At 42.2% G+C, this 14,896-nt stretch overlaps 1 protein-coding gene across 1 annotated transcript; it reads left to right on the forward strand.

Annotated features, from left to right (window-relative positions):
- Positions 1–1,537: 1,537 nt before the first annotated feature.
- On the forward strand, positions 1,538–12,180 carry LOC147726944 (mitochondrial outer membrane protein SLC25A46-like). The gene is made up of 2 exons (XM_086963544.1): positions 1,538–1,816; positions 9,338–12,180. The coding sequence occupies exons 1-2, from the start codon at positions 1,538–1,540 to the stop codon at positions 9,914–9,916; spliced, it is 858 nt and encodes a 285-aa protein (XP_086819670.1). The 3' UTR covers positions 9,917–12,180.
- The last annotated feature ends 2,716 nt before the right edge of the window (positions 12,181–14,896 follow it).

A 14,896-nucleotide genomic window follows, 5' to 3' on the forward strand; every position in this document is an offset into this window, starting at 1 on the left:
ATAACATGAAGTGACACCATTATCAACAGAACTTAACCAGGAATGCTCCCCTTTAATAACACTTAACATTAACAATATCCTAGATATGAATATCCTTTGCAGAGTATGCTTAACTGTTAAAAAACTGTTTCCCCGATTTAATCTGTTTGCCCTTGCTTAAAAACAACGAACTTTCCACCGGTTACTAGCATGCCCGGAGCGTGATGCTGAATCCGGTGTAACGCGCATGCGCAGAAAATCAGTGTCCTTCGCGCATGCGCGGAAGCTTAAACGCTACTCGCCCGCGCATGCGCAGTTGATCCGGACACTCCCTTTACACGCGCGTAGGACCGGACCTGATTTCCCGGGTCCAGGTCCTTCTATGGGCTTTTCCGATTCCTATCAAGCACTAATTGGGGCAATTACTACCACTATATAAGGCATTTGTCCAATACGACTCGACATAATGTCGGAGCCGCATTGAGGGGATGACAGCCTACCACATTTGGCAGTAACCGTGAGTTTAGACCTTGGAACATGGTGAAACCTATTTTCTCACAAACTTCGTTTTAGATTCTAAATCCACGCTGTCCCCTTCTCTTTTGACATCCTCCTAGGTTGCTACATTGAGCAAGGAGACAACAGAACCCCCAATACTACGCCTAGGCTCATGAGGCTAGTTAGCCTTAGTCCAGAAGTAAGAACTATATGTACTATATAATGTTTTTTTTTCCCACTATTCCATCACAGGGATTCTAATGGCGACTATATCAAATCCCTGTGTGTCCTAGTCTATATGTTTGTCTATGTCCTTTTCTTTTACAGGGTTTTGAGCCTTATTTTTGGTTCTTCATCACCCTCCTGTGTAACTACACAGGTTTTTTCTCAATATCATAATGTAATGGTATAGTTCATGATGTTTTTATTCATTTACAGGTTCTGTATTAACAACGCCAATTGGGCGCAACGGACTGTATTTAATATAACACTAATAGGTACATTTCGCCTATTTTATTTTTGTAGAGCACACTTTGACATCTACATACATGTGAGTAAGGTGAGGATAATAGTGCACATCCCCGACCTGAAGAAGGAGTCCTTGACACTCCGAAACATGTCGACGCACTAGAGGTTGATGTACCCTAACTAGTATAAACAACCTCACACTGCACTTTTTTAACGATACCAGCCGAGGGCTTAATAAAAACTTTTTATTATTTTTTCTCCTACGAGCCAGGTATCTTTTAACTATCACTGTCTTTCACCCCACCACTCACATTTATTCCCTTCACACACCAACACATAGCCCACTTCAAGTGCTCCTACGTAGTCGTGAGTCGCAGCACGCCGCATCCCGTAGAGGGGTGCGAAGACCCCGATGATGAAGCCTGACACCAAGGGGCCTGTTGGTGTGTGAGGGGTATTTAAACAACACTGTGTGCTCCCCACCAATGTAGGGACCACTACCACTGTAAGAGTGGATTCCTTTTTGTTTAATAATATAACTAGGGGAGACAGAATCCACTCCCTCCCTATTCTTGTTTTTCTCTTAGTCATAATGTCTAGACTGGATTATGCCTGCTCTCTGTATCTGGGGGCTAATAAGGTCGAGATTGACGGCTCCAGAGGATACAGAACGCAGCAGCCAGATTGCTGGTTGGCCTCGGTGTCAGCCACCATCCATCGGCTACACTGGCTACCAGTTGCTAGGAGAATTGAATTTAAGGCGCTTTTCATCACCTTTAAAGCCCTGAAATTCAACACCCCTGGGATCCTGCCTAACCTAGTCATCCCTTACATCCCCACCTGCCAGCTTCGCTCCCTGGGCCAGCACTTGGTGAGGGTCCCAAGGTTTCGAAGAGTGCGGGCAGGAGGTTGTTCTTTCAGCAGCAGGGCATCTCTTCTTTGGAATTAACTGCCCGGTCACATCCGAAGCCATACTAACTATCTGGCTTTTAGGAAGGCCATAAAAACACATCTTTTTCTCACTGTGTAGTTTCTGCCTTCTTTATGTGCTAGGGGTTCTGCTGACTGTGCCGGGACGCCCCTTTGCTGGGGCAGCTGTTGCGCTATACAAATGGCAGTAACATAACATAACATCACTACATGACCTCTCTAATTTCTCTCTGCAAAATAACAAGGTCCCTCCCGATTGAGCATATGCTTTAGTTTTCCTATCTTGTAAAAGCCGAACGCTGGTGCTGGTGTCCTCCGCTACATCCACACCATCACCCTTGTTCCACTTCCCATCAAAAACCTAAAAAATGTGAATCTTCAACTATCTGACTCCTTTAAAGCACACTAGATCCTACGTATTATCAATGGGAACTAGTCTCAAAGGCGTGTGTTTGTACGGAAGAAAGAAATATTATTTATTTTGAAAGCCCTCACCCACCAACCTAGTTGTGGCATGCTTCATCATCGGGCTCCACCCAGTGACACCGAATGTGTCCTGGGTGTGCTTCAACGCCTGTTTACAGCGGAGCTGGTTTCGTGGTGAATGAGTGTGCAGTGATAGAGTGTGAATTAAAAACTGTCCACGGGTCCCATTTCCTATACTAGGTAATTTTATTAGCGGGCCCTTGGCAGTGTTAAAAACAAGGCAATGGATGTGTTGTGAAGTTATCTATGGTCACACACATCCTGTGTCGTCAACGAGATGTGGGAGACCTTAGATAACTCCCTCTCCCCTTGATACCTAATAATGATTCTTGATGAACTCCATCTTCTCTTAAGCCTTGGGGGCTCTGCAACCTTATTGCTTCTCACCCCCTCACCAGCCTTGGATATGGGTAAACACACCATGCTCCTTTTCTATCTGGGGTCTGTGGGATGTCCATGATGCGGACTGTGTCGGTCGGAATCTGCCTGAGGAACCAAAATCAAGGTATTCACCTCTCCCCCTTTCCATTCTGATTCTTTTCTCTTTGTCCATGTACTTTCTCAGGATTCTTCCTCACTCTCTATCTCTTCAATATTTAGATCGCCCTTTCTGCCCAGCTGATGATATCTTTTGTTTGTCTTGTTTACTACATGACTTACTTCGCTTCGTATCCAGCTGGGATGTGCCTCTTCAAATGTCCATAACTTCTTTTGTCTCACTGCCCTTGTTTCCTAGATGCATTACAGCTCCCTAAAACGTATACAGAGAAAATGGGTATCCTGCATGAAAGGTAAAGATGCCTTACTCAAGTTTTCTGACTGGTGTTGGCCCGTCCCCAGTCTCCATAGATCGTAATCTTGGTATCTACCCTGGTCACAATCTTTTTGTCTGCAAAGATCAATTAATCTCCCTGTTGGCCCTTGTTATACTTCTTCTTTGTACAGTTTTACCTATCTTCCTGCTCATCAGGCAATAGTCCAGCCACTGTATTCTCCCACCTGGATTACTGTAATTCTTTGTACTAATGTCTCCATTGTATCCAGTATCTACAGCACATCCAGAACTCCACAGTTAGATGTTGCCACTCTCCCTCTCTTTTCTGGCTCACAGACAGTAGAATTTTCTCTTGTACCAAGAATCCTAGGCAGAGCCCAAGAAGGGTCCTGCTCTCAGAGTGAAGAGCTACCTTCAAAAGCAAAGGGGATACACTCTCCCTTGTTGAACAAATACCCCCACCAATGAGTATCCCTTCTCTTATCCTTATTGCTTACAAAGGCTTCCCTTTCAGAAGACTCTCATACTGGTCCCTAAAAATCAGGATGGGCTCGACCATATTTCAGGGAGCACTTTGTATATTCTCAGCCAGGGTCCTAAAAAGATAAAAATGCATTAAACCAATCTCTGTATCCCTTTATCAACCGTTGTTTGGGTATGATTAAAAAAGGTTTCTTAATGGAGGTAAGGATATTATGGTCCTCTTACCCGAACAATTGGGCGATATTTACCCATTATTTTTTGGCATCTTGGTCCCAGGGCTTTCATCCGGATGCAGAACACACTGCACTGGATTTTGTATTCACAACATTCAAAACATGCAAACCTCTCTCGCATGCAAAAGATGAGACATTACTCCCCTATAGTTTGCCGTAATAGGTCTTGCTTCCTATGGTAGAGAAGACATGTAAATCCAAATCTTTTCAGCAAAATGTTGTCTTTGGAATTCTAGAACAACATGCATATCTCTTTGAAATTGTCACCTTCATTTGTGGTCAGTATTCTGAAAATGCTGTGCTGGATACTTCAATAAAACATATACATACAGTCCTGAATTAGCCACTTAATATGTTGCTGTAACCGTACTCTATATGCCACACAGTATGTGTATTCATCTAATGAATAAAGACATAACCGCATACCATGCTTTGTAAAAATAATGTCGTATTGGAGTAGTCTACACGGTCACATACACACACAGGGACTTACCCTACTGGGGAATCCTAAATATTCACATGGGAGGAGGGGAAGGGCACACTCCTGTAGTCACACACTGAGAAGAGTTTACCATCATCCACAAAGAGTGGTTGAGGGAAAGGTTGGCGCCAAAAACCCCATATGATAAAGAAAATGTAAGTGAATATGAGGGAGACGGAACCGCAAATGTAAAAAATAAATTTCTAGGTTCTGGTGTCGGATCGCACAAAAAACAAATTGAAAGGCCCTGCACTTACTACCTCAAGGGTGACATGCTGCTTTCCACCCTCTTTAAATGTCCCGCTTTCCACCCAGGTCGATATACCCCTGAGATTGGTTCCCGGTATTTCAAACTCTCAGAGGGCAATTGTGGACAAAATACATACATGGAGACGTCATGGTGTCCACTTCGTACCAAGAATCCTGGTAATTGTAGTACGGGTACACCCATGAGTGCGCTTTTTCATTGTAATCGGCCATTGTACTTCAAATCATGGGAAATTTTGTTTTGGTGGACCAATAAGTGCTCTTTGTCATTGAATTGGGCAAAAGTGTTTAGGACTCTAATAACCCGTATATATTGTTACTCATTAAAAAATGTATCTTCAGATTATCAAAGTCTTTTGCTCCTTGTATGCTTGCCTGTATGTACACTATTTCAAAGAATAGCACATTTGAGCTAATAACCCATTTGGCGAAGAATTACGCCTATGGCGTTGCTATAGTGACAATGTTTTTGTAATCTGGTACATCAATGAGGAAAAGGCCACGTCCTTTCTCCATTGGTTAAACAACTGCAATACCTTTTTAAATTAGACCGGCGATAGACCGAAACTATCTTTCCTGGACTTGAATATTCAGGCCTAGGAAGGCACGTTTGCTTCACAACTCTACAGCAAACCAAAGGACAGGAATAGTTTTTTACATTTTAAAGGTATATCCTGAGGGAAAATCTCCCAGTTCCCATGAATTAGAAGGAATTGCTCAGAAATCAAGGACTAGAAGAGAGGCAGAGACCCCTACAGAAAAGTTATTAGAACAGGAATATCTAAACCAAATCATCGAGAAAGCAAAGAAATGGGCACAGACAATCGGAGTAAGGCCCTATTAGAGGATAACAAGAAGAAGAAGGATATATAACCACGCCGCTAAGCAAGTCAAAAAGATTATAAATAAATGTTTGTGCATTCGGACACCAAATCATTTATCTTTTTAAAAAAACCCTCTTCTTTTTTAGGAAGAATAGGAGCCTCAGCTCCTATTCTTCCTATCTTGGTCCATACCAGACCCATAAACTAAAGCATCTCTAATCAAAACACTCTTTGGGACCTTCCTATGCTAACAGGCCACTATCCTTGAGGCTAGTGTTCAATTTGCCCGTTCGCCAGCCGTACCAAGACTGTGGACCTAGGTTTGCTTACCTCTTGGGAACAACACACATACGAATTGCAATTTCGGAAAACAAAGTGTACCTCATCAAATGCCAATGTAAATTACGCAATTTGGGAATGAACTCGAGGAAAATATAAATCATAATTGGAGAACATCGTAGTAGCATCCGTTCCAAGAAGTCATCAATAAAACTAACATCACGCTATATTGAAAAAGAACATAAGGACAGTGATATATATTGGACCATTATAGAGAAAATAACACACAGTGATAATAAGATGAGAAGAATACTAGAGAAAGGCTAATGTTGGGTATACAGATTAGGTTCCCAGAAAAAAGGCCTAAATGATGCAGTCCCTTGGAATCAACTTAACTCTCTGCAATAGTACGCCCTCTCCACTATGTGTACTACAATATGTATAATAGGTCCAGATACCAACCGTAGTAGACCTTCCTTCTAAACATGGGAAGTACAAACCTAGGCCCAATACGTTGACATTAGCTATGAACAAATTGAATGATAAAGACAATTCCCTGACAAATACTTGAGGTTAACCTAAGAGTACCGTCACCCTCACAATATACAAAAAAATCTAATGTCGAATTGTGAATATATACCACAATTAATATGTTGGGGGAGAGCACCAGAATTTGAAAATCTGAAGATACATTTTCCAATAAGTAACACAAAATTAGGGTTATTTGGTTCCTAAAAACTTAGGCCCGATTTAGTGAAAATATCCTTACCCCCACTTTAGAACCTTTTTTTTTCCTTTAATTATACCCAACTAACCGCTAATAAAGGGATACTAAGGTTGGTTGGAGGTATTTTTATCTTTTTAGGACACAGGCTGAGAATATGCACAGTGCTCCCTGCAATCTGGTTGAGCCCATCCTGGTTTTTAGGAACGAGGATGAGGAGTGATGATGAATCATTGCATTCTGTTCTCATCATTGCATTCTGTTCTCTTACAACGCGCCCAAACTGTGGAATTCCCTTCCACTCTCCATCAGAAGAGAACACAACCTACTAGCCTTCCTTAAGCTACTAAAAACTTGGCTTTTCCCATAATCCCCTCTCTTCAACTTTCCCCTTTGAAAGCTAAAGGTTGACGATCAGCCCCAGGGTAGCTACGCGCTTTACAAGTCCAAAGTCAAATCACTACTAAAGTGGATGAGAGTCTACCAGCAGGGTGTCTTATGAAAGGTCAGCCTGTGCAAGTAATAAGGATCACGTAGGAGATGTTCATTGGTGTGGTACTAAAATGTTCTACTCATATACATCTGATCTCTTGATAACGCTCTCTCTTTTGGAAAGCCTTGAAAACCTTCCTCGTTTTTGCCTAAGCCTTTTGCTCCGATTATTCTTGCTCAAGCCGGCAGTTAATCTCTATGATGAGTTGAAGCCCCAATAGTAGAGATGCCCTATGCTTGTATGGAGGAATTCGGCTGTGCCCATATTTTTTCCTGTGGTCTTAATATGTTTCTACTTTGCACACCTTTTTCTTATGGATGTATACATATCTAAATTGCTTCAGAAGAATAATAGTGTTGGCTTGTTTGACAGATTTGTTCCTTATTATGTAATTCAGATCTGTTTCTAACCCTACGGCTTTTGAGTGAATACTTTTTGAAACTGCACTTATAATGGTTCGTTTTTGTCCAAGTGTTTTTTTTTGCTGGTGGTGGAGTCCTCCCTGAGCCCCCAATTTTTGTTGGCAATGGAATCATGTATTCTAAACAGTTAATGGCCCACTGGCAGGCGTTTCTACGACTAAAACAAGGTTTCGGATAGCCTTTGGCTAGTCCTGTACATCCCCAATCGGACCAGTATGTGTTAAAGTGTCATGCAAATCATGGAGCCAGAAGGAAGTGAACTCAGTCCAACAATTAGCAGAAGATTTCCGTTTTTACAGCTTCCCTAATTAAGTGGCTACTAATAAGATGAATATTACATTGTGCGCATTCCTCAATGTTTAATCAACACCCTAGAAACGACAGAGAAAGCACATAGAAACACAGTGTGGACAAGGCAGAAAGGTGTAAAATCAGTATTCGTTGATGATGGTAATTGTTGAAACAGTCTATATGCGGACTGACAGAGTGCAGTATTTTAAAGCTGTGAGCCAAGCTTACTATTAATCTTTTGATTCTTTGGAATGTATTTGCCAATAAGGTTGAAAAGTCAGATTAACGATTTTTGCATAATCTTGTCTAGTGGATACGGTCATTGGCAAAGATACAATGCTAAGTATTGAATAAGAAAGGGATACACTTTTTTTTTGAGAAGGCATGACATGTTAAAGCAGGAGGATCGCACGGAGTTAATAGTAAGCATAATATCAAACCACCCACATCTCTTATTTCCTCTGCCAGGGTGGCATGGTTATGTCATTTTGCCTGTACCCTCCAGAGGACCTTCATTTCAAAACTGCTATGGTAGGAAAAGTAGTGCTTATACATGCATGGGTGAGGATGAGAAAATAATCCCAGAGATGGAGGTGGCGTTAACGAAATTGTGGTCCAGACAGACCAGAATCAGTAATGTTTCCTCCACAATAAAGCCTAAATCGTAACGAGGTAATGGAGTCATGAAAGAGCTGAACCCTGTGAGACTCCACATGGGATGTTATTGGATTTAGCCCTGAAGGGGTGGGTGAAGAAACATGGGACAGAAATGATTGAACAGAAAGGAGCCATTGTAGAGCGCATCCATCAGATCCTGGGGGAGATTGAAACAACTCCTGGGAAAGACATCACAATGGTTCTGATGTCCTTCCTAGTGTGCAAACCAAAGGTCTGCCAGTCCCATCAGAGATTAATAAACCTGTATGAATCACTTGTTGTCTGATATCAATGAATGGTGAAAGTGCAATAGCACCAGTGGTGACAGACTTTCTGCCTCATATGTTGCGGTCATGATGCAATTATTAATTAAACTTGCCAATATTAAGTCATTTGAAAAGCACGTTCTTCCTTCAGCACATTTGGTTCAGAGTTACAGAAAGCATTCGAACCCACAATCAAGATTTTAATGTCCTGTGTAAAGGATTGTTAATTCTCAGCGAGCTGAGTATAACTTTAGGACTATGTAAGAGTTCCTGAAGTTGGACCGCTTACTGGGTTCTCGGTGTGCAATTTCTGAAGCCGGAAAGCCTCCCTCTAGATTAACCGGAGGTAAAAGGAAAATTGGTTTGAAATCTGACTTGAAGAAAACAATCCTTGCATAATTCAGTTATTATTTTAGGGGCTAGCTGGTGGTTGCCTGTTCACGTCTCCAGTAAATTATAGTTGAAATGGGTCACTGTTATACCTCCCAAAAAAAGGTTTGTTATATGGTTTGACGCTCTCTCGATGTAACACAATGCATTAGCAAAATTAAAACACTTTTCTTATTTCTTACTTACTTTTTTGGTTTTGGAAGTCACATTGAAATGGAGTCCTTGACTACTGACTTTACTGACTTTACTGACTATTGCTAGTAACCGTGCCGTGTATTATATTAAAACCGATATTTAGTTCACATCTCATTTGCTAACAGATCATTAATTGTGGAACAGACAACCTTTATACTGCACTAACATGTTAAATTTTTTTTGTGGGCAAATGTAGAGCGAGATCATTCGCGATAATGCTGGAATTTTGGATTGCATAAAAGAAGGGATTGGAAGAGTGATCAACATGGGAGTGCCGCACAGCAAACGACTGCTTCCCCTCATGGTCCTGACCTTCCCCACTGTTGTGCACGGAGTTCTGCATTACATCTTCAGCTCCACCGTCCAAAAATGTGTTCTGTACGTACTGAATAAAAAGAATTCCCGTGAGCCACTGGAGGATGATTTTAAACCTGTTCAGAACCCCTTGGAAGCCTATTTCCCTGAACTTATTGCAACTTTTGTTGCCAATCTCTGCGCTGATGTCCTGCTTTACCCGCTGGAGACCGTGTTGCACCGCCTGCACATCCAGGGAACACGCACAATCATTGACAATACAGACCTTGGCTTCGAAGTAGTCCCAATCAACACTCAGTATGAGGGTATGAGAGACTGCTTCAATACCATAAAGCGAGAAGAAGGGACATTTGGCTTTTACAAGGGCTTTGGTGCTGTCATTGTGCAGTATTCTGTGCATGCTGCAGTTCTACAGATAACAAAAATCATATATTCTACTCTCTTGAATAATGCGTCCTAAAGATCAATCGGAGTCGAATATAGATGGTGTACTTGACCACTCAATGGTTAACTTACCCCACAAAATGCAAATGTATGAAATTAATGTTATATGGATTATGAATGGCAATGAATGAATGAATGAAATCACTCAAATGCAATGAATATTTATGGTGGCGCTTTCTTTTTTGAAGTGATTATACATATTCGCTTCAGAAATGTCGCCCCAAAGCAGCAGTGGTGCCCGGAATTGTGAGTAAAACATGATTTGCTTTTTTCTTCAGTCTAGGCCTCTTCTTGGTCTAGTTGGACTTCCCGTTAATGCCAATAACAATAGTTCTTGGACTATGCATTATTTTGGAACTAAAACTATTTATCTTTTATTGGTCACGTAGCACACAAAGCTGTTTAATGAAATTCCCTCTATTGACCATTTCTTGTTTTCTTGATGTAATTTATGCAGAGACCACATGGGTATCAGCAAGGACAATTTCCATAAAGGTCTGGGAAAGTTTCCTTGATTTTCAGTCATGTGGGGGAAGTTTTCTTGATTTTCAGTCATGTGATATACGGAATGGTTAATTTTAAATGAACGTTCATTAAATTAGCATTTCTATGTCATTAATGTACTGCAACATTCAGGTCCATGGAAATGTTACTGTGGCACGACTTGTTTGCTCCAAAACATTTTAGTTAGTACTGCAGCTTTTAACTCTAGAACCTTAATTTAAAAATGCACTTTAAATGTGGGCTGCTAGACTTTCACTATCTCCACAATTTCCTTCTTGTGCTTTTGACAAATTAGACTGAAAACAATACCATGAAACATGAGAAAATAGTGTTGTCTGTGTTCAGAGGGTAGCATGTACTAGACTCTCACAGAGCCTGTCGTTGCACCATAATTGTCAAACATTCACATAGGCCACCCAAACATCATCACTGAGCGTAGAGTATGTTTTTGCCATGGGGACTTTTTTGGAAAGTGTTTTTTGTCCTTTTCATCTTTTTCCTCTGAAGCAATGTCATTGTAAAGTCTTGCAAGTGTTGCGATGCCTTCAGTCTTACTACTGCTTGCTGCAGAATTTACTCCAGTTTACTTCCAACTGAAAACCCCTTTACAAATTCAAGACATTTATTTATTCTGTAGATAGTGGCCCTTTTGTGTGACTTAGACATGCTTAAATGTACATGTGTTATATGGTAAAGGCCTTGACGTTATCAGGCACATTGTCTTGCCAATGACCATGTTCTCAGTCTGGGTTCCTATTGGATGAAAATTAAGTTATTTAGTCTCTGAATTAAGTTTTTTAAGCGCAGTAGAGTCCCACTTATTGTCATAAGTTCAAATTTCTCCAGACCTGTGGATGTGTGATATGACTTGCTTGAAAGAAATAATGGTGTCTGATTTTAAGTTGTCTATTTGCAAATGAAATGATGACTAAAAACTTGTGTTGTTTCATTTATTCCGAGGGACTACTATTCAAACATTAATGTTAGTATCGAATGTCAAATTGATTGATTTACTGGGAAAATATAGAAGATATTGGTTATTAGCCTTTATTGCACAATCATTCATATATTGTTGCTTTTGCTTAGAGGTTATGCACAATTAGCAGTGTTCATTTATTGGCTTTCCCTATTCAGAAAACGTGGTAGAAGTCAGCTGTGTAAGTGGGTGATGCTACCGTGTGGAAAATGCATGGAAAATTAAGGTTTTTTTGTTGGGGTGAGTCAAATTCTTCAATGTGGTTTCAAGAGATAATTTAGTTTATTACAATTACATTCGCAAAGCTCAAGCAACAGGCTTCCCCTCACAAAACCACTTCCAATAGTTTTCCCCCAGCTTTCCAGCATCCACGTGCTCCTTGCCGGCTCAAAACAAGATGATGCCTCAATAAAGGAAAATATTGATTATTAAATGCTATGACGAAAATAACATCCACTTTAGAATACAGAAATACCCTGAACTGGACTGAGTGATGATCCAAAGCTTGTTCTATAAAATCAGGCATAGTCTTTCATTCACACAGGTTGCTTCCTCTGCTGTTTACAATTCTGATGTGGTCTCGCAACAGTGATCTTGTGCATTGATGTCAAGCACAAAATGGAGATTTCATTTCAGGTTTAACTCCAGAATCAGTCAGTGATCACCCTCACAAAATGGCAGGAGATGGGTGTCACAGCAAATTTCTTCCACCATTTTCTCACTTCAAGGCAAAGAGCTGATCTGGACAATTCAGTAATTCTTTGTTCAGCATAAAATTTAAGTTTACCTTTTCTGATTTATCTGGGAGTTTGATTCTAACAATGTTTTCCACTTTTTTTTAGTTCAATAAAAGTTTATTGGTCATAGTAAAAGGTATGAATACATAATACAGTAAAGAAATTATGGGGGAAAACAGGAGGGGGAGAAGGAAAGAGGAATCTAGGAAGAAAAAGCAAAATACATTGTAAATATCGAAATAACAACAGTAAACTTGTCATGGGCAATAAAAGTGAAGGAAAGGGTACAGCAAATCTATACTACTATAATAAAGGAAGAACTTTCAGCCTTTGAGGCGAGTAAACTCGGGAACCACAGAGCCAATCCACACACCCGATACACCGTTGGAATCGTCAGGGTGTGTAGATGGTTATAGGCTATATAAATAAAATAAAGAAAACGTTATTTAAAAAATTGACAGTAAAAAAAAAGTAGTCCCTCCGAAGTAGCGCCGGCCGCGACGTGCGGGCTCACGTCAGGAGCGGCGTCCAGGAGCGCGACGAGGAGCGACGGACATGGCGCGGGGGACGAGCGGTGGCGTGAGGAGCAGCGGACAGGCCAGCGGCGGTGCGAGCAGCTGGCAGGCTGGAGGACCGGCGGCTGAGGTAAGGGAGCGGCGGACATGGCGCGGGGGAGGAGCGGTGACGTGCGGAGCGGCAGACAGGCCAGCGGCGGTGCGAGCAGCGGACAGCCGGGAGAAGCGGCGGCTGAGGTAAGGGGACCCATGTCAAGGCAGGCGGGGGACCGGCTGGGCGAGGGCCCGGACTGCAGGCGAAAAGAGAATGATCCCGTGTTTTTATGATGAAACAGCAATCATTAACACAACTCTAGGCCAAAAAGATTAGCTATGATGTAAGCTTTCCCAGCCAATGTACACTCTGTAGAACGGATTGGTCAGCGTACACCTCTGCAAAGAAGAACAGACATATTTAAAGCAGTATATCAGCAGCGGACAGGCAGGAGGAGCGGCGGCTGGGGTAAGGGGACCCATGTCGGAGCAGGCGGGGGTCAGGGCAGGCGGGGGTCGGGGCAGGCGGGGGTCGGGGCAGGCGGGGGACGGGACGGGGCAGGCGGGGGACGGGACGGGCCGGGCCGGGGCCCGGGCTGCTGGACAATGTCGGGGCGGGCGGGGGTCGGGGAAGCCTGTTGCTCCCGGACAAGGTCGGGACGGGTTGCTAGTATAAAATAAAAGTAAATGCAAATGAGATTATGCAAGTAATCATGTTAGCAAAGAAATGGAAATGAAAAAAGGGCATCGAGGGGGTTTGGAAACTTCCTGCTGAGCAGGTCGTGCGCGGTAGGAACGAGTTGTACAACTATCCAAATACATCGTAACAGGAAGCCATAAATCTGCACGTTTAGCTGCCATCTGGGCAAGAAAAACAAAAGCAGTATCAAGTCTGTGATTATGACAAACATTATACCACCATGCTTTGAAAGTAATAGTAGAGGAAGACTTCCAATTAATAGTTATTTGTTGGAATGCAACAGCCAGTAATAAGTCAACAACACGAACATAGAGGTCAGTCTTGTCCCAACAAGGAGAGAGACTGCCCAAAAAGACATGAGTAGGGTAGAAAGGGATACAAGTATGGAAAATAACATTGATTTGTGCCCAGACCTGCAACCAAAAGGCATGTACATTCTTGCAGAGGAACAGCATATGAAAAAGAGTGGCATTGGATGAGGAGCAGGACCAGCATACATCGGGTGTAGTAGGGAATCGTTTGTGAAGGGTAAATGGAGTAAGGAGCAATCGATTATATATGAAAAATAGAGATTGAGTCAAGGATGCCAATCTAGAAGTTTTACGAACCTTTGTCCAAATCTTGTCCCACAAGGATCATGGCCATGATGTAGAAAGGTCATTTTCCCAGTGCTCCTCCACCGTGGATTTGGGTCTGGGAAGTGTATGTGCCTGGAGGTGCTTGTACATAACAGAGGCTTTAGGAAGAGTTTGCAGAACAGAGTGAAGTTGGATGGAGTGAAGTTGGGGTGTGAGGTCAGATGAAGTAGAAGCGGGGGTACCAACAAGAATTTTGTATAAGCTTCCATGACCGCTGCTTTAAGGAGGAGATACTTGGGAGTAAAAGAGGAAGGTAACTTAAAGGTGGAACGCAAGGCGTGGAAAGGCAAGAAGGTGGATTGTGAAAAGAGCTGCGAAATCCAAATCAATCCCTTGGACCTCCAAGAGCTCCAAAAAATGGGTTTACCTTGGATTAAAAGGTATTTATTGTGCCAGATAGTGGATGAGAGAAAATCGGCAATATTCGTAGGGGGGGGAGGTGTAGCAGATAAGAGGAGTTTGACAGTGAATTTATTAATAGAAGTGGGAATCGAAAGGGGTTTACGAGAGAAAGAAATATATTCAGCAAAGGAAAAAGGGGAAAGGAAAAGGCGCTCAACCTTGGTTCATAAAGGAGAAGGGGAGTCGGGGTCTTGCAACCAAAAGGAAGCCTGGCGTAACGAAAAAGCCTTATGGTAAGCCGGAAAGTCAGGAAAATTAACACCTCCTTCGAAGGTGGGGCGAATGAGTCTGGCAAGGGACATTCTGGGTTTCGCTTTATGCCATAAAAAGGAGGACAAAACAGAATTAATTTTCTTTAAAAATTTGGCTGGGATAGAGACGGGGATATTGGAGATTGTGTATAAAACAATGGGAGAAAGCATCATTTTACCAGTATCTAAACGACCCCACCAAGACAGGTAAAGAGGGTGCCAACGGGCTGTGAGGTCAGA

This window comes from Lissotriton vulgaris, chromosome 3_1 (genome assembly GCF_964263255.1).
Source record: "Lissotriton vulgaris chromosome 3_1, aLisVul1.2, whole genome shotgun sequence".
Classification (NCBI taxonomy): domain Eukaryota; kingdom Metazoa; phylum Chordata; class Amphibia; order Caudata; family Salamandridae; genus Lissotriton; species Lissotriton vulgaris.

What these genes read in the sequence shown, in the direction of transcription:
- LOC147726944 (XM_086963544.1), top strand. Translation starts at nt 1,538, where the DNA reads ATGTCTAGACTGGATTATGCCTGCTCTCTGTATCTGGGGGCTAATAAG. An exon ending in GCTCCCTGGGCCAGCACTTG is followed by an intron (nt 1,817 to 9,337) that starts GTGAGGGTCCCA and finishes GGGCAAATGTAG; the next exon opens with AGCGAGATCATTCGCGATAA.